Source organism: Triticum dicoccoides, chromosome 3A (assembly GCF_002162155.2).
Source record: "Triticum dicoccoides isolate Atlit2015 ecotype Zavitan chromosome 3A, WEW_v2.0, whole genome shotgun sequence".
Lineage (NCBI taxonomy): Eukaryota > Viridiplantae > Streptophyta > Magnoliopsida > Poales > Poaceae > Triticum > Triticum dicoccoides.
This window is the reverse complement of record NC_041384.1, coordinates 42,746,932-42,765,353: the sequence shown is the minus strand read 5'-3', so window position 1 is coordinate 42,765,353 and position 18,422 is coordinate 42,746,932. Positions and strand designations below refer to the sequence as shown.

The 18,422-nt window shown below is 45.3% G+C and overlaps 1 protein-coding gene and 1 long non-coding RNA gene across 3 annotated transcripts in view; one reads left to right on the top strand and one right to left on the bottom strand.

Moving 5' to 3' along the window:
• The first annotated feature begins 832 nt into the window (after positions 1 to 832).
• LOC119266942 lies at positions 833 to 6,863 on the top strand. Its single transcript, XM_037548229.1, has 16 exons — positions 833 to 967; positions 1,437 to 1,512; positions 1,621 to 1,761; positions 1,852 to 1,987; positions 2,096 to 2,371; positions 2,558 to 2,697; positions 3,979 to 4,049; positions 4,354 to 4,431; positions 4,509 to 4,577; positions 4,656 to 4,715; positions 4,826 to 4,945; positions 5,032 to 5,159; positions 5,247 to 5,522; positions 5,649 to 5,779; positions 6,325 to 6,360; positions 6,435 to 6,863. Exons 4-16 carry the CDS (start codon positions 1,871 to 1,873, stop codon positions 6,436 to 6,438), a joined length of 1,506 nt encoding a protein of 501 aa, XP_037404126.1. The 5' UTR covers positions 833 to 967; positions 1,437 to 1,512; positions 1,621 to 1,761; positions 1,852 to 1,870; the 3' UTR covers positions 6,439 to 6,863.
• Positions 6,864 to 16,508: 9,645 nt separating this feature from the next.
• The window catches only part of LOC119271143, a 2,471-nt gene continuing 557 nt past the window's right edge, over positions 16,509 to 18,422 (bottom strand). The window contains exons 2-4 of one of the 2 annotated variants that reach the window (XR_005134431.1): positions 18,114 to 18,166; positions 17,823 to 18,008; positions 16,509 to 16,799 (exon numbers count right to left, since the gene is read on the bottom strand). This is a non-coding gene — a long non-coding RNA (uncharacterized LOC119271143). The remainder of the gene's footprint in view (positions 16,800 to 17,822; positions 18,009 to 18,113; positions 18,167 to 18,422) is intronic. The other variant, XR_005134432.1, reaches the window with a different exon arrangement.

The window sequence follows — 18,422 nt, the reverse complement described above, 5'->3', positions numbered from 1 at the left end:
GAGCAAATGTGACAATTCCTATGGATGAAAACGAGGGGATCGAAGGAGATTACCTTAAGGGAGGGGTTGGCTTCGAAATCCACGGTCAAATACTTCGGATTTGCAAGATTTGAGAAGGATTTGAGAGGGGGAGAGGGGAAGAGAGGAGGGGCGCAAGGCTAAGGGTTTGTGTGGGGTGGGGTGTGTGGGGTGGGGGTGGGATGGGAGAGAGGGTGGGGCCAGCCTAAGTGGAACACAGACTGTGCAGCGCCCAAGAGCTAGGCGCTGCACATTACAAGTGTGGCGCCTAAGTCTGAGACGCTGCAGTGCTGTCTGTGGGGCCGCAACTGGACCAGGGCTGCCACGCTGGCACGAGGTGCGACGCCCAAGAGAGAGGCGCTGCATAGTAATGTGTGGCGCCCAGCTGTCGGACGCCATACAAAAGGGTCAGCAGAGTGAAATTTTTTCGGAACGAGGTCAGTTTGTGATTTGATTTGGACCTCTGGTCAAATATGTGATTTCCGCCTCAAACCGGAAAGAACTACTCCTCGGATCCAAATTAGTATACTACTTGTCCTCCTCGAACTACTCCTCGGATCCAAATTAGTATACTACTTGTCCTCCTCGGAGTAGTTGCGTGGATTGATTTGGATAGGTGGAAGTAGATTTCCCATACATTAAAATAGCCCGTGAAATAGCCGCGAAATAGTCCGTGGAAAAAAGGTAATCCGCTCTCCTCCACGGTGGAAATTCATCGTCGTCTCAAACCGTCCCGTCCCGTCCCGTCCCATCCCGTCTTTTCCTCCTGCTCTTACTTTCCCCAGCCCTCCCTCCCTGACATACCATTACCGACCCGACCCACCGCCGCGTGCCCTAGGGCTGCCGCCTCCACTCCCCACCCCCAAGCGCATCGCCGCCGCCGCCGCCGCCATCGCCGTTCCTCACCGCTGTCTCTCCCGGCCGCGATTTCCGGGCATCTGATCTTGCGGTATGAGCTTCTGTTCATCCAGTGATGATTAGCTGAACCTCCGTCCCCTCCTTTTCTTTTGAGATCAAGTGATTTCGTTGCGGCGAAGTGATTTGTGGAACCCAATGACCCCAATTCGATGAGGTCATTTCATTCTGGCAATTTGATTAGTTGATTTTGCGGCATGAGCTTCTTTCCATCCAGTGGTTAGCTGACACACACACACACACTCCTCTTTTTGGCGATGAAGCGGTTTATCGAACCACGATGACGCTCACAATTTCTCACTTTCTAGATCCGCGTTTGCTAGAGCGAACAGCATTTCTTAACTTTGGCTCGGCCACGCTCCACCATTTATTTCATTTTATTATTAATATTGTGTTGGATGATTGTAACGAAAACTCTGCTTTTGTGCCATAATCCATAAAGCTCGGCTTTTTCATCCTAAAAAAAGGCGATTCTCTTTCTTTATGTGTTATTTCCACTCCAGGCTGGAAATATGAAGCGAGCAGGTGTTCACACGAGAAGCCAGACCAAAAAACAAAAAAATTGGACAGGTTGGCGAGGTGAGCCACTGGTTGTCTGGTTTCAGTCTCGCTGCTTTTCCCTTCTTCTGCAACTTACGATCAAAATTATGTTGTATGATATGAATATGATGATGCTTCCCTAACTAGGAAATTCGCATCCCGACAATCCTTTTGAAGAGGAATTTGGCAGTTTAAGTAATTCTGGTCAAGGTGTCTGGACGAAACTCAGTAAAGAAGTCACCTCAAATTTAGCGGGCACTGTTGTATCGCTTGCTTCATTTGCTGATGGTGATTATAAACACTAGCTTTGCAAAATTTTATCTATGTCTATTTGTTAGTACTTCATGATTGAGAATTTGGAAATGCCATCTTGTGCAGAAAACACCGTGTTTTTTGCATGCACCGGCATAGTTATCGCAAACAAGCCAACTGTGCCAACCATTACAAGCTTTCTGACTTCATTAATTTGGTTAGATCTATTGATGATGATACCAAGATCCTTCATGATATGACGGTTGGTACTGCCAACTTTTTTTTGTACACTATTGCTTGGTTATTTAATATCATGTTAATCATTCTGCTAACCAGGCTATATACTTGTTGCCTTGCTTTATTGATGCAGATTGAAGTGCGCCTTCCGGATAACACACTTGAACTGGGATGGTTGGAATTCTACGATTTGACATACAATGTCGCGGTTATCAATATCGCTCGCTACCATTCTCTAAAAGTAACATGTCTAGATCATCAGCGGCAATTTGACTCTCACAGTAAAGTAGTTGCCGTAGGGCGTTGCTTCAACTCAGGAAAATTAATGGCCACAGCTGGGAAGTTGACTGAAAATCCAAAAGGAACTTACCGGGAGGAGCTTGCCATCTCCACATGTAAAATTACTATGGTGCGGTGTTAATTTCTCACTTTCTATACATAGTGAAAATAAATAAATAACTGTGTCATGATATGCGTTGGACTTTTTTTGGGTGGGGGGGGAGGGGCAAAATACTCCTTTTTTCAATTATACAAACTTTGTTGAGCATCTCTACGTCTTTGTGCTTGGCTCACTGTCACTTTATTCTTTTCCTAGACTGGAGTTGGAGGGCCCCTTGTTGATTTTAATGGGGATTTCATCGGGATGAACTTTTATGCTGAGAAAGAGACTCCATTCCTACCAAGGTTTAAAATTCTTGAACTCCTGTCGCAGTTCAGGAAAACAATTCAGTGGTGGTATGTCCTCCATACTCACTCTGATTGCTTTTCTACCCTTGTCCTCCATACTCTCTTATTAGTTTTTGTGCACATGGGCCACACATGCTTAGGAAAATAAATAATGGTGGAAAGCTTAATCAAGAGTGACATTATAAAAATCTCTCGTGTTGTTAACAATACATTAGTGGCTTCTTATGACATCATACTGCAGCTAACAACATGCATTATATAAATCTCTCGTGTTGTTGGAAAATTTGTTGACAAAACATTGTGTTAACAATTCATGCATTCTAAAAGAATGCGCAGGCATTTTACATAGAATATGAAATCACATTGTTTAAGTTACTGCATACGTTGTACAAGGCTAAGAAGAGTTAAAGGATGATCACAGCTTGGTATGTAGTCAGGAGTCTAACATGCTCAATTACTGTAATACCGAGCGAATGAGAACTATTTAGCAGAGAAATTAGTGCCATGCACTTAACACATGGCCTGATTTGCAAATAAACTTGACTGAGTACATTCTATTCTGGACAACGGCAAACAACTAGTCTAACTGAAACATTTCCTGGATGACCACAGGCCATCTGTTCCGCTTCTTGCAAGTTTATTATTCAACCTGGAATTTCCAGGAAGCTGACCACACATCAGTAGACATACAAAATGAATAAACTAAGTACATAAGAATAATTCCGCTCATCAATAGCCGAGGTCTGGTGGTACTACCAATCACACTGAATGTCAAACAGTTTCTGAAATGCGTTATTTTGATGTTTTTGTAATTCTTGCATCTGGTAGGTGATCTGCATTTGACAACATCTCCCTTGATAACAAATTAGTTGTTTGTGACAGTCCATACTACAATTGTCATGATGTCTCGCAGTTGCCCTGTACTCAATTGGGACTCTGGTGTCCATGTTTAAGCTATTAATACTTGTTTAAATGATAAGGTAGTGACGGTTCCCTGGTAGGTTTGGTATAATATTATCTCCATTTTATTGTTTTTTGTTGTCGCTCACCACAACATGCATGGGAAAAGTTTTCCACTATATTAGGCTACTCATATTTAATAAATATTTTTGTCTATACAATAATCAAACGCAATAAATATTTAGGTTTTAGGATTTCCCCATTGTTTTGTTTAGCGCAATCTGACCCCAGTCAACAATTTTCCTGATTTGTCCCTTATAAACATTGAAATTTGTATTGTTGTTTGGTATCCATGCATAGATATCATCCATGTTTTATTTTTTGTGGATTTCTCTATTATTCTGATGAGCTTATTGCATTCTGCTGCAGGGCTACAAATAAGGAAGGACCTGGTAGTAAAATTGAAAGATTTCCCAGACCTTATAAGCCTGATTCAGAAGGTGAGAAAAACACCTTAAGATTGCTAAATTGTGCGCAATCATCACATCACCAGGCAATTCCTCGCCAGAGTCACCACCAATGTTAATTTTCAACAATCATTTGCAGAATCTGGGTACATACTTAGTTTTATGGTTGCACCTATTATCATGCTAATAACATACAGCATATGATATGCTAATTAATTAGTTCATTCTAAGTACTCCAGTGTAGTATATGAATATTAGAATATACTCCTTTCCTTCATACTGCTTTTCAGTGTTCTAAATTCTGCTTATTTCCCTTCTTCAATCTTCTCCATTGTAGACAGCTCAAGGAAGGGAGAGAAATTTAAGGATAAGAAACCTTCCATATGTACTCTCTGTGATCCAGAATGTCAACCAGGTTGGGTCACTTCTAATGTTATAATAATTATTGATCATTGTTCACAGTCATTAATTGTTTCACCCCTGTGGCACCAGGACTCATGGATAGATTATTATTAGAGCGGACGTCTTTATGGTCTGGGCGGCCAAGTTATCCTTATTTTGGTGAGTCATTGCTTGCAGTTTTCCTGACCATCATTATACATGGGGTCATCAATCACTTAACTATGTTGCAAAATTCAGGTGTTGCTACAAAAAAAGAGCTGAGGTCCAATGGTTATCCCCTCCCAGTTTGGGAGAATGGTGAGTTCATTCATGTCCTTTTGATATTTACTCTTTTCTGTTGGAACATTTTTCATCTGACTGGTCTATCCAGCTCCCCTCCACTACTGAATCTTTATTGGTTTTGCCAGTGGGCATGCGTTTGCTTAACAATTTTGAAGAGAAATTTAGTGAAGATATCTGGGGTAAACTCGAAAGAAACGTTGCTTCAAATATGTCTCAAAGTGTTGTCGCATTGGCTTCATTCAGTGGTAATTATATTCATTATAAGCTCGTTTACTTTCAATATTCTTTTTCCATTTTCTTCACTAAATTATCAGAATCATTACTCTTGTAGGAAAAACAAGGTGTTTTGCTTGCGCAGGCATATTCATAGACTGCAATGGGTCCACTACAAGAGTTCTGACCTCGGCAAGTTTGGTTAGAACTTCTGACAATGAAAACAAGGTTGCTGATAACCTTAAGGTTGTTACTCTGCTAATAATTGTTTAATTGCCCCTTCTACTTATTCATGATATCACTGGTTTAGTCTTACCATATCATTAATTGCAGATTGTAGTGTGCCTTCTAGACAATCGTCATACCAGAGGGACATTGCAACATTACAGTCTACATTATAACATTGCCGTAGTCCACATCAAGAATTTCTGCTGTACTCAGACAGCACAAATCGATAACCAGATGCTAATTAAACCTCAGAAGGAGGTAGTAGCTATAGGGCGCGTCTACCAATCAGGCAATTTAATGGCCACAAGTGGGATCGTGATTGACAAACCAAGTAAGCTTGGTTGCAAAGAGCTTAAGATTTCCACCTGTAAAATCACCAAGGTACGCTGTGTCTTTTCGTGTGGTGGAAATAAATAGTTGCATCAGAATGAGTAATTAAATCCATCACCACTTCTGTATAGCTTACAAATACTGTCTTTTCCTATTCGTTACTTTTGTGTGTGCTAGGCTGGGATTGGAGGGCCTCTTATTGATTTTGATGGAAATTTTATTGGCATGAACTTCTATGGCTTGGAAGAGGCTCCATACATACTAGTGAATATAATTATAAAAGTCTTGAAGAATTTTGATGCACAAGGGTATGCTTTCTATCTTTATGTAATTTTTTGTACAGTATGCAGGTGTCTTGCGTGTGCATAATATTCAATCTTGAGGAAGTTTAGTAGCCTCGAAAGGACATTTGTTACCATTTTGATCTTCTTATACTGAGCACATTAATTAGAAGCTTGAATAGAACTGCTGTGCATATGATAAATAGCATACGACACTGGTACAATAAAGACCATCCTGTGGTTGTGGCCGACAGTTGAGCGTGTCTGGTTGTGCGTACATTTGTGATTATGGAAGTATCGTATCGTATGTCTCATAGCATCACTCTAACCTGGAATTATAAACCTGGAATTATAATGGTAAATATGGGTTGGTTTTGGTTGTTAGTTTCAGGTTAGTTTTAATTTGGAACTCATGCTAGTTCTTAAATCCCAACTTGCTTTTGCGGTTGAACCATTCCGCCTATTATTGTTCAGATATATGAAGTGGTGAACTGATGTTGCGTGGTTTTGATCTTGTCCTCACACGCTTGTGTTTCTTCTTGTGTGTAAAACTATTTTCGGCCTATTTGTAGGGCTCTTGCTAGAGACGATGATGATAGCCCAAACAGGTATTGTTTATTTACTACACATTCAATAACACTGCTATATATATTATAGCTTATTTATGTTTTACTCTGGACAGATAGCTCGTGCCCAAGCCATTTTGGTGCTATCCGGAGTGGCACGAGCTTGAGGAAGGAATAGATGTGGAAGAAGAACTTAAATATCTGCGGCAGCGGCAACAATTCTAACCTGATGAAGTGTATCTCGATGCATGTGCGCCTATCTTTGTCCTCAAGCTGCTGATCCAGTTGAAGCACAAGCTGATCCTGTCTAGCAAGTATGAAGTGTTTGTAACTTAACTAATCTGAAGCCTGAAATACTAGCTTACGAACGTACGCCTCTTGATGTGATGGACCTGTACTAAGGCTGAACTGGAGCCGTTAAGAGATGGTTTGCGGGAGACCGTCGTATTTTTTGCTACTACTAAGTTTGCTTGCAGTTGTGGTTGTGATTTTAAGGTACAGTGGTCAGCAGTTGTCTTAAGAAACATTGGTGCAACTCTTGTTCATTTGGTTGGCTGCTTTGTCAGCTGCATGATGGCCGTCTGTCTGCCTTGCTCGTGTTGAGAACACGCGCAAGGTAGTGGATGGCCCCACACGCCAACCTACTCTATTTGCTTGCTGCTTTTATATGTGTGACCGCTGTGTTTCTTATCACATGAATGGAACCAGAAATATTTTACTTTTGGAATTTTCATTACAGATCCGGTGATCAACGCCTCAACTTGTTTCAACTTCCACTCGATAACATTTTTGAGTATCGTCCATTTCAGCATTAAAAGTATTTGAACTGCGCTCATGGATTTTCAGCACTTGTTTGTACAAACTATTTAACTTTGGGGGAATACAGAATACTGCAAGCCTGAAAATTTTCTTCCACATTGGGCAATCAACACCTTTCTAACTTCACGCAACACCCAGTCGATTAGCGTGGGCTCTGTTTCTCTGCGCGAGGTTTGATGCCACTTGGAGAAGCTCTTTAATGCCAGTATGCTCTGTTATTTGCTGTTAGCATATTTTTGGAATTTTAACTCGGTTTTCATATTTGAAAACTACTATTGTGATATCATTTTCGTTTTCAATGAGAATGCCCTGAAGATAGCTCTGTATTCAGGGTGGATAACATGTTTTGAGTAACATCCATTTTGGCAACAAAATCATCTGAACCGCAACTCAAAGAATTCTCGGCACTTCTTCAGCATCTATGAAAATGATATTAGATGTGACAGAACTATGCATTCAGTCACACCAGCTCACAGCCATACCACTGGTTGCCCAAGTCAGCTCAACATGCCTAGCTAAATTATATGATGGACATATGAGCAGTGTTACATGTGTGTCTCATGTCTCAAGTCTATTTTCAGTCATTTTCTTTCTTTATTAAGACAATAAAACATAAGCACCACCAGCACAATCTTACACTGGGGTATGTAGAATGGAAAGCCTATAGCTAACCAGGTATGTAGAATGACAGAGAATTCAGACATCCACATAAGTGGGAAAGGAAACAACAACAGAAGTATAAATTAACCAGGAGAGGGAGAAACTGGATCACAGCTCAACTTGACTGGATAATCTCACTTCACAATCAACCAAGTAACAAAATGTGACGCAGTAATATCAGATTGGATCACAAATGCCCTGCTACTACAAAGATTGGACCACAGCAGCACACATAGTTACATAGTGAAGGAGCTTGCAGCGAAACAACACCAACCAAATGCTACATACAATGTTTAAACGGGTAGACTACTAGAAACAGTCAAGGAGAAGCTAAAGCTACACAAGAAACCAACAACAATGCTCTGGCTGCCTTCCTTCATGTTCACACAACGGCCCTGCAAGATGATGATTATGCATCGCAATGTCAAAATAAGGCAATCGTCAGAGATTATGCATGCTGGAATGAGAGTGGTATGCCTACCATCAAGTCATACGTGTTAGGAATAAGCAACTTGTATTCCCATGAGGCCATAGGCCGATATATATACATGTACAGGTGTGGAACATGTGCAAGAAACCCCTTATACAACGGGATAAATACAAAGGGGTACATGACTTATATTATAACTCTAACACCCCCCCTCAAACTCATGGTGGATGAACAACACTGAGTTTGGAGAGATAAAAGCCATGTTGTGCTCTAGTCTGAGCCTTCGTCAGGAAATCCGCCAACTGTAACTCGGAAGGCACATACTGAAGAGCAATAACCTGATCTTGCACACCAGCGCGCACATAGAAAGCATCAACACCAATATGCTTGGTGAGCTCATGCTTCACATGATCGCGTGCAATGTTGATAGCACCTGTACTGTCAGATAAGAGCAGAGTCGGTGTAGTGACAGAAACACCAAAATCCTGAAGTAACCACCGTAACCAAGTCACCTCTGCCGTCAAAAGAGCCATTGCTCGCAACTCAGCCTCGACACTCGAACGGGAAACTGCAAGCTGTTTCTTCGTCTTCCAGGCAATGAGAGAACCACCAAGAAAAAACACAGTAAGCAGAAAGTGAACGGCGATCTGAAGGATCACTAGCCCGCGTAGCATCCGAATAGGCCTGAAGCTGTAAAGAACTGGAGCGAGGAAAGAATAGACGGTGAGAGATCGTGCCTCGAAGATATCGAAGAACACGAAGGAGATGACTATAGTGAACCGAGGTGGGAGCAGAGACAAACTGACTCAGAATATGAACCGGATAAGAGATGTCCGGACGAGTGACAGCTAGATAGACAAGACTGCCAACAAGATGACGATAACGCGTCGGGTCAGGGAGAGGATCACCATCAGTAGCACGGAGGTGAACACTGAGCTCCATAGGAGTCTCAACAACGCGCTCGTCAGTAAGAGCAACACGAGCAAGAAGATCCTGGATATACTTTTCCTGGGATATAAAAAAGCCATCAGAGGTAGAAGAGACTTCAATCCCAAGAAAGTAGCAAAGAGGTCCAAGATCAGACATAAGAAACTGCTCACTAAGACGGGCCTTTACAAAGGCAATATACTCGGGGTCATCCCCCGTGATGATCATGTCATCAACATAAAGAAGAAGAAGAGTCCGACCACGAGGAGAAAGGTGAATAAACAATGCTGGATCATGAGCACTTGCTGAAAAACCAGCAGCTGTGATCACAGAGGCAAAGCTCTCAAACCAGGCGCGGGGGGCTTGCTTAAGGCCATAGAGAGAGCGACGAAGACGACATACCATGCCATCAGGAACAGAATACCCAGGTGGTGGCTGCATGTACACCTCCTCACGCAGCTCACCATTAAGAAAGGCATTCTTAACATCAAGCTGAGATATAGACCAGTGGCGTGCAGAGGCAATGGCAAGAAGTGTACGAACAGTGGTCATATGGGCCACAGGAGCAAAAATCTCGTCATAATCATGACCATGCTCCTGCTGAAAACCACGAGCCACAAGACGAGCTTTGTGACGCTCAAGAGAACCATCGGAGCGAGTCTTAACCTTGTAGACCCACTTACAAGTGATCGGACGGACTCCGGGAGGAAGAGAAACAAGATCCCAGGTACCAGTGCGTTCAAGAGCAGCAATCTCCTCTGCCATTGCAAACTACCATTCAGGATGAACAACAGCCTGACGGTAAGAAGTCGGCTCAAGAACAGCAGCACCAGCGGTGGGAAATCCAAAGCGATCAACAGGCGGACGAGGACGAGAACGCAAGCCATAAGTAGGCTGAGAGGAAGATGACGACTCATCCACAAAGGCATCGACTGGTCGTGGACGACGAGTGTAATGCTGAGGAAAAGATGGAATAATAGAAGGAGGAATCGTCAAGGTAGAATCGGGGGGTGGCGACGAAGAAGTCACCGGAGATGAAGGTGTAGAATCCGGTGACAGGCTGGGAGAGGAGACCGGGGAGGAAGTCACGGGAGATGAAGGTGGAGAACCCGGTGACATGCTAGGCGAGGAGACCGGGGAGGATGGTGGCTGCAAATCAACTAGAGGTGGAGAAGGAGAGGAAGTGGAACGGAGAGGTACAGTCTCGACGGGGGTGATAGGTGAGTCAGGAAAAGTGAGGAAAGAGATATCCTGTACTGAAAAAGTCGAGGAAGATGGGCGTGGGTAGAAGGGACGAGACTCATCAAAAGTCACGTCTCGAGAGATACGCATCCGACGACTAATAGGATCCCAACAACGATAGCCCTTATGCTCATCACTGTAGCCTAAGAAGACACACTCAACAGACTGAGCGGTCAGTTTGGTGCGTTCGCGAGGGGCAAGAAGAACATAGCAAACACAACCAAACGAGCGAAGCATCGAATAATCGGGAGAACGATCAAAAAGTCACTCGAAAGGAACACCACCCTGTAGAGCAGCGGAAGGCTGTATATTGATAAGATAGGTGGATGTGGAGACGGCCTCAGCCCAAAAATGAGGCGGGAGAGAGGCAACAATCATCAATGCGCGAGCAGTCTCAAGAAGATGTCGATGCTTTCGCTCAGCCACACCATTCTGAGCATGAGCACCAGGACAAGAGAATTGAGAGAGAGAGTCCCGTGCTCAGCAAGAACACCACGCAACATCTTAGAGATATACTCGCCAGCGGAGTCAGCACGAAAAACACGAATGGGTGAAGAGAACTGAGTATGAACCATGGCAGCAAAACGCTTATAAATAGACAACACCTCAGAACGAGAAGTAATGAAATAAAGCCATGTGTAACAAGAGAAATCATCTATGAAAATAATATAGTATTTATGACCACCTTTCGAAGCGAAAGGGGCCGGACCCCATACATCAGAATGGACTAAATCGAAAGGACGCTTGGACACCGACTCACTATGTGAATATGGTAACTGAATCTGCTTGCCAAGACGACAACCCTGACACTCTAAAGAGACATCTCCTAAGACAGAATCCATAAGACCTCGACGAACTAAAGAAGACAACCGAGAACCACACAGATGACCAAGTCGATGATGCCATTGCTGGAAGGAACCAGTAACGGAGGCGACAGAAGCGGAAGAACTGGCGATGGTGGTGGCAGCAGAAGGAACATGAAGCCAGTCCAACTCCCAAAGACCCTGAGAATCACGGCGGCGAGGGCCAGCCCCAACCAGAGTGTGTGTGCGACGGTCCTGGACAGAAGAAGAGTCAATGTCAAGGATGACGCGACAACCAGAATCCGTAACTTGACCAGCAGAAAACAGATTCATGGTAAGTCGAGGAACATGAGCAACATCAGGAACAGAATAAGGAGTGGTAAGATTGCCTCTACTAGCAACAGAAAGTGGAGTACCATCAGCAGTGAAGACATGAACATGAGAATCCAGTGATCGAAGAGAGGACAAAGTGGAAGAATGAGAAGACATATGAAAAGAAGCTCCAGAGTCCAGAACCCATGGGGATGTACCTGAGTGTGTAGAGGGTGATTGCTCAGTGCGGGAAGCATCAGTCACAGAACCAGCAGTACCCGTCGAGGAAGAACCTGAAGCCGCGAGCAGACGCTTAAGTCTCAGAATATCCTGCTCAGTCAAAGCAATGGCTGAAGCAGTCGAGGTAGATGACGAAGTCCCTGAAGATGATGATCGCGCCTTGCGCAGGTGTTTCTTCTTCGTGTAGCACTGAGACTCAAGATGACCATCATTGTTGCAATAGTCGCAATGTGGACGGGGGCGACTTGAGCCTCCAGAAGGAGTGGGCAAGAGCGGCGGAGCACTCGAGCGAGAAGGGGTCGGTGCAGCAGATGGCGTAGGAGCACGAGTAGCGAGCACAGAGGGAACCTCCAGGAAACCAGCACCACGTAAGCGAGTCTCCTCAGCACGAATCTCAGAAAGCGCCTCCATGAGAGAAATACGGCCACGAGCAAACAACTGAGCACGCCGGGGCTCAAACTCCTTACGGAGCCGAGACAGGAACTCATAGACGCGATGAAACTCCAAATTGGCCTGGACAGCCTGGCAACAGGGGCACGTACGACACCCAGCACTGCAGAGAGAATCAAGCTGGCGCCAGATAGAAGAACTCTGTGCATAGAAGTCATCAACAGTAGAGTCACCCTGCTGAAGAGCATGCTCCTGACGGACCACAGAGAGGTATAAGGCATCACCAGAGGGCTGATAGCGCTGACGAAGACGGGTCCACATCTCAAAGACAGTAGGAAGACCCATAAATTCAGAAGCAAACTGAGGCAGAACACTAGGAGTGAGAACAGCTGCAGCACGAGCATCATCATCAAGCCACTGGGTGTAAACAGACAGAGCACCATGATACGTCTGAAGAGCCTCCTCATAAGCCAAAACCCTCTCATCATAAGCACGATCAGCAGCCTCATCAGCAAGCTTAGCCGCATCCTTGGCGACCTGATTAGCATCCGTAGGAAGAACCGATGGAGTTGGCGGAGTAGGGGCCACCGGAGGAACTGGACGTGGCGGACAGCAGACCTCGCCAGAAAGAACACCCCAGAGACGGATGCCACGCATGTGAATGCGCATAAAGCCAGTGAACTCGGTGTAGTTAGTACCATCAAAGATCACCGGACAGCGAGGGACATCAACATAGCCCGATGCAGCAGACATTTTTTTAGATCCGACAAGAGCGACCAGATCGGGATCAGGCGCTGGCTTGGGGCGGGAGCAGCGTCGAGCGGGAGATCGGGGCGATCGGGAGATCGAGGCAGCTTCGGGAGGGCGCTGGCGACTGGATCGGGACGGGCCGGCAGCGGGAGGCGCTGGCGGGCCCGATCTGACGGGCGGGCGGGGCGACTCCGATCGGGACGGGCCGGCAGTGGGAGTCCTTCGAGTGGCCGGCTGGAGAGGAGATCGGGGGCGCCTGCGAGACGAGCCCCCTGCTTCGATCGAGCAGACGGAGAGGAGATCGAGCGGGGTTAGAGATCGATTGCTTCGATCGAACAGACGGATCAAACGCACGAGTTGCAGCGTGCAAAAAATTGACCTAGCTCTAATACCATGTTAGGAATAAGCAACTTGTATTCCCATGAGGCCATAGGCCGATATATATACATGTACAGGTGTGGAACATATACAGGAAACCCCTTATACAACGGGATAAATACAAAGGGGTACATGACTTATATTATAACTCTAACAATACGATTCTCAGGGTGAAGGAGAAGGCTCCATATCCTCAGGTGGAGCAAATTTTTGTTCACCAAGAAGTCTAATACGTTCTAAGACATCTGACATAGGCTAAACAAAACATAAACAAAAAAGAATAAGCATTGCAAACATCATAAGATTACATTATATTGATACCAGAAAACACATTACCATGTTATCCCCTCCTCCACAAAATTTTGGAAGGGTAGCAGTTATATACACAACATCCAAGGCCTTAGTTACACCAATATCCTTAAAAGATATACCAACAAGTTGCCTTTGCTGATTGAAAACAGGTGATCCACTTCGAGAAAAAATGGAAGGTGTACAATCATGTCCCAATTTTTGATCTTGTTTCTCTACATGACTGTTTACAGGCATATTAGAATAGAAACAAAAACAAAACATTGACAATTCAATTACATTGTGCAAAAAACTTACGTCACACGGCCGTCAGTTAGATCATTTTGTAATCGCCCTGATACATCATCGACCTGATATCCATACATCTTAAGTTTTTGGTTCCTCGTAGTTTGAATACCAAAGTGGACATCATCTACAGTTCCAGCAGGAACACGACAGTAGAAACCAGCCAAAAAGCCATGTCTTTCCATGCCGAGGTGTTCAAGGTCTACCCTCATATCATTGGGAAAAACAATTTCATATCTGTACTTGTGTGCCTCATTGGGGAAAAGTAACCCCTTGTATGCTATTATGTGGCAAAACCGTCCACCAGAGACCGTGACTATGCCCGAAATAACAGCAATTGGATTATTTGGATTTTTACCTTCCCTTTCATACATAAGAATCGGGGAGTCGTCTAGTGGGCGCTCAAGCGCCAGGTAGAGTTTGGGAGCGGCCGGTGGAAAAGGTAAGCACGTGGTCCGTTGTACACTAAAGGAAGTTGACCATCTAGTTTGCTTTTTAATTTTTGTTTCTTAAAAAAGCCATAACTTTTGAACCAAATATCGAAATTAAGATCTGCTTTCACCATTGAAATCCTCGCGATGTGCTCTTCGAAACTAGATCCTGCATGGATATGTTTTGACAAACTTTTTTTTGTGCAATTTTGTCCCCGTTTTGTGTAACTGACTAGCCGTCGATGTGCAACTACCTGACAGGGATGTGCAACTTTTCTTGTACACCGTAGACATGCAGTTTTCCTCTATGGTACCTCCATCCCCAAATTGCCTCCTTCCAGTGAGATGTGCAACTTCGTTTGTTGCCTAGGCCATGCAGTTTTCACTAGTGGCACCACCCCATACTACTCTCTAAAATTGAAATGTGCAATTTCATCTGCTGCCCCGGTGCCCTGGCCAACTGCCTGGTAGTCATCGCGCGTGTGAGCCTCTACAACCGCGTTTGAGGGACTATCCTGTAAGAATGTCCCAACTCCATGGCCACGCATGTGCGACTATGAACACAAGAGTGTGCAACTCCATGGTCGGACGTGGGCACCTCCCATAGCAATTCATGTGCGACTATGCAGACGATATTGTGCAACTGTGTGGCCATGCATATGTGACTATGCCGACGAGAGTGTGCAACTCCGTGGCCGGGCATGAGCACCTCCCATAAAAACTCATGTGTGACTATGTGGACGAGGTTGTGCAACTCCATGGCCATGTATGTGCGACTGTGCCGACGAGAGTGTGCAACTCCGCAGCCATGCGTGAGCACCTCTCACGACAATTTATGTGTGACTATGCGAACGAGATTGTGCAACTCTATGGCCATGCATGTGTGACTATACCGACGAGAGTGCGCAACTCCGCGGCCGGGCGTGAGCACCTCCCCCGGCAATTCATGTGCGACTATCCGGACGATATTGTGCAACTCTATGGTCATGCATGTGCGACTATGCCGATAAGATTGTGCAACTCTGTGGCCATGCATGTGTGACTATACCGACGAGAGTGTGCAACTCCATGTAGACAACTTTTCTGCACCCTCATGGTCTATGGATGTGCATTTTTTCACCATTCAACAAAACCATGTCAGTGAGATGTGCAACTTTATCTGTTGCCCTGGCCAACTGCCTAGCAGATTTTGTGCAACTACTTCTATTGCCCCTGCCAACTACTTTCAATGACCGTGTCCAACTGAAAACAACTATGTGTGCAACTAGAACTACTATAGATGCCAACAAAAAATGATCGCCGTGTGTGCAACTTTCCAATGACCATGTCCAACTGAAAAAACTATGTGTGCAACTAGAACTACTATAGATGCCAACCAAAAATGAATCCCGTGTGTGCAACTTTCCAATGACCGTGTCCAACTGAAAACAACTATTTGTGCAACTAGAACTACTATAGATGCCAATCAAAAATGAACCCCGTGTGTGCAACTTTTCAATGATCGTGTCCAACTGAAAACAACTATGTGTGCGACTAGAACTACTATAGATGCCAATAAAAAATGATCACCATGTGTGTAACTTCCGAATACCGAATCTAACTGAGAACAATTATGTGCGTAATATCTAGAAGTAATATAGATGCCAATAAAAAATGATTGCTGTGTGTGCAACTTTTCAATGATCGTATCCAACTGAGAACAAATATGTGCGTAATTAAAACTACTATAGATGCCAACAAAAATGATCACCGTGTGTGTAACTTCCCAATAATCGTGTCCAACCAAAAACAATTATGTGTGCAACTAAAACTACTATAGATGCCAACAAAAACAATTACTGTGTGTGCGACTTTCCGATGATCATATCCAACTAGACAAATATGTCTCCTCCGTCCTTAATGTAAAAGAAAAGCATAGTTACAGTATAGAAAAGTCTACGTTTGTGTAGATTGAATCGAACAAGCGAACAACAGGGGCAACGCACATGACCGACCGTTGCTGTCTCCGAATCCAACAAGCTAAGCATATTAGCATTGTCCAGCAGCTACACATCAGTTGATCCCCAATTTCCCAAGCAAGCATTCACACACCATGTAACCTGAAGGGAAGAGGAGAAGAAAGCTGAACCTCGTGCAATGCTAAACTTTGGTCACTTTTTTTTTTAGAACATAGACGTCAGAGACGTCCGGCTTTAAATTAATAAAGCCCCCAAACTTAGGCAGAGTAGCACAACCACCGACCGAAACAACATAAGCTAACACGACTGATAAGAGGATAGGCCGCTAAATGAGCGCACAGTTGCGTTACAAGGCGGAGAACGGCCCAAAAGCAACGAGCACGCAGGCTCGGAAGGTACTAAGACCAAAAAGGGGGGTTGCCCAACCCTATGCGGCACCCAGTTGAGCAGGCGACGGAGCTCGAGCCTCAGAGTAGACGGCGTGGAGACGACAGATAGCTTGGCGGTGGAGATCAGAGTCCTGTTGTCTTCCCAGCGATGCCCATTGCTGCAAGAAAACGATGCATTTGAAGATAACGTCAGCGGGATGCGAGGGAAACACCCCCTCAATAGTATACTTGTTACGGGTATTCCAAATAGCCCATACATAGCCGCCGCACAAGTCCACATGATCCTACGAGACGCGCCTTGAAACCCAGATAAGGAAGATACGAGCTCAGGTCGGGAGCGTGGATCCCAATCCACTCCCGCGGCCTCCCGGACCGCGCTCCAAGCGAAACGAGCCAGGGAGCAAAGGAAGAAGGTGTGGTCAGCGTCTTCCGGGACCCCACATAGCGCACAGGGGCCGGAGGCGGGGCCGTTGCGTTTAGCGAGGTTAATAGAGGTAGGAAGGCGATCTTGACAAAGTTGCCAAAGGAAGACCTTAATTTTGAGCGGGATCTTTGCCTTCCAAAGCCCCGTGGCCGCCGCCGGGATCTGACCGTGGCATAGCTCTCTGTACATGGATTTGACAGAGAATTTGCCGGAGCTCGCAAGTCTCCACGAGATCAGGTCCGCGGATTCCGACAGAACAGAATCGAGAAGCACCACCACACACAAGCAAGAGGACGCATCTCACCGTCGCTCAAAGTCCCACAGATGTACTAGCTCGTAGCAACAGAAGACGCAGCAGCACGAGATCACAGCCACCTCGTTTCAGTCGCGGCGCCACACCCGCACCCACAAGAAGCCCGTAGAGCACCACACTCCTGGACTCCGCCGCCACCCTGCTCCGGCAGCTCGTCGCAGCCGCCCGAGCGCCGGCCCCAGACCTCGCCGGCGCCGTCTTCCCTTGCAATCACCGCCCCTGCCTCGACAGACGCCGCGCCGCACAAGCCGACCTCCACAGCAGCCACTTCGTCGTCTTTGTCGCCACCATCCGCGGCAGCAGCAGAGATTTTGAGGAGGAAGGGGAGGAGCAGGGCGGCGCCATGGGAGGAAGGGGAGGAGAGGGGCGGCGCCTAGGAAGGAGGGGAAGGAGAGGAGGCAGGGAAAAAGCAGAAGCATCGCTTGTCGCGTAGCGAGTCTTTACCTGACCAAGCAGCACCTGTAGGTGGGAATCGCGACGACACGCATCAGATCGTGCGGCCAGGAGTCGGCCGCTCGACTCGTTCAGATAGTGCGCGTGCACTTTCTAGATTTTAGGAAGAATCGGTATCACGGACCTATGAAACTGCCTATGATGGTCACCATTTAGTCCATTCAGCGCAATAGCATCCTATTACATAAAAAGGGTTGCTAGACATTAGCTTTCATGGTAAGAGAATTGACAGAAACCAAAACATACAAAGAAAAATGAGAGAGAAAATGACAATATATTCACCTCAGCCATGGTAACCACTTTTTAGTTTATATTCTGCAGTGCCTCACACGAATCTGTACAGTAACAAAAAAAGAAAAGAAGACAGGCATATGAGATTTAATTCATCAAGAGCCCCAGCCATAAAACCAGTTATCAGTTTTGCTGTCTACCCAAGGAATTTTGACTTTTTTTCAGAAACAACTTAATTCTATTCATAAGGGTTATATATTTCGACTTGAACTACAGAATCTGGTAACACTACAAGATTAGCAACCCCCAGGCTACGGATGCAGCACATTTCGCTATGCGTAGTTTTCTACAAAACTTTGT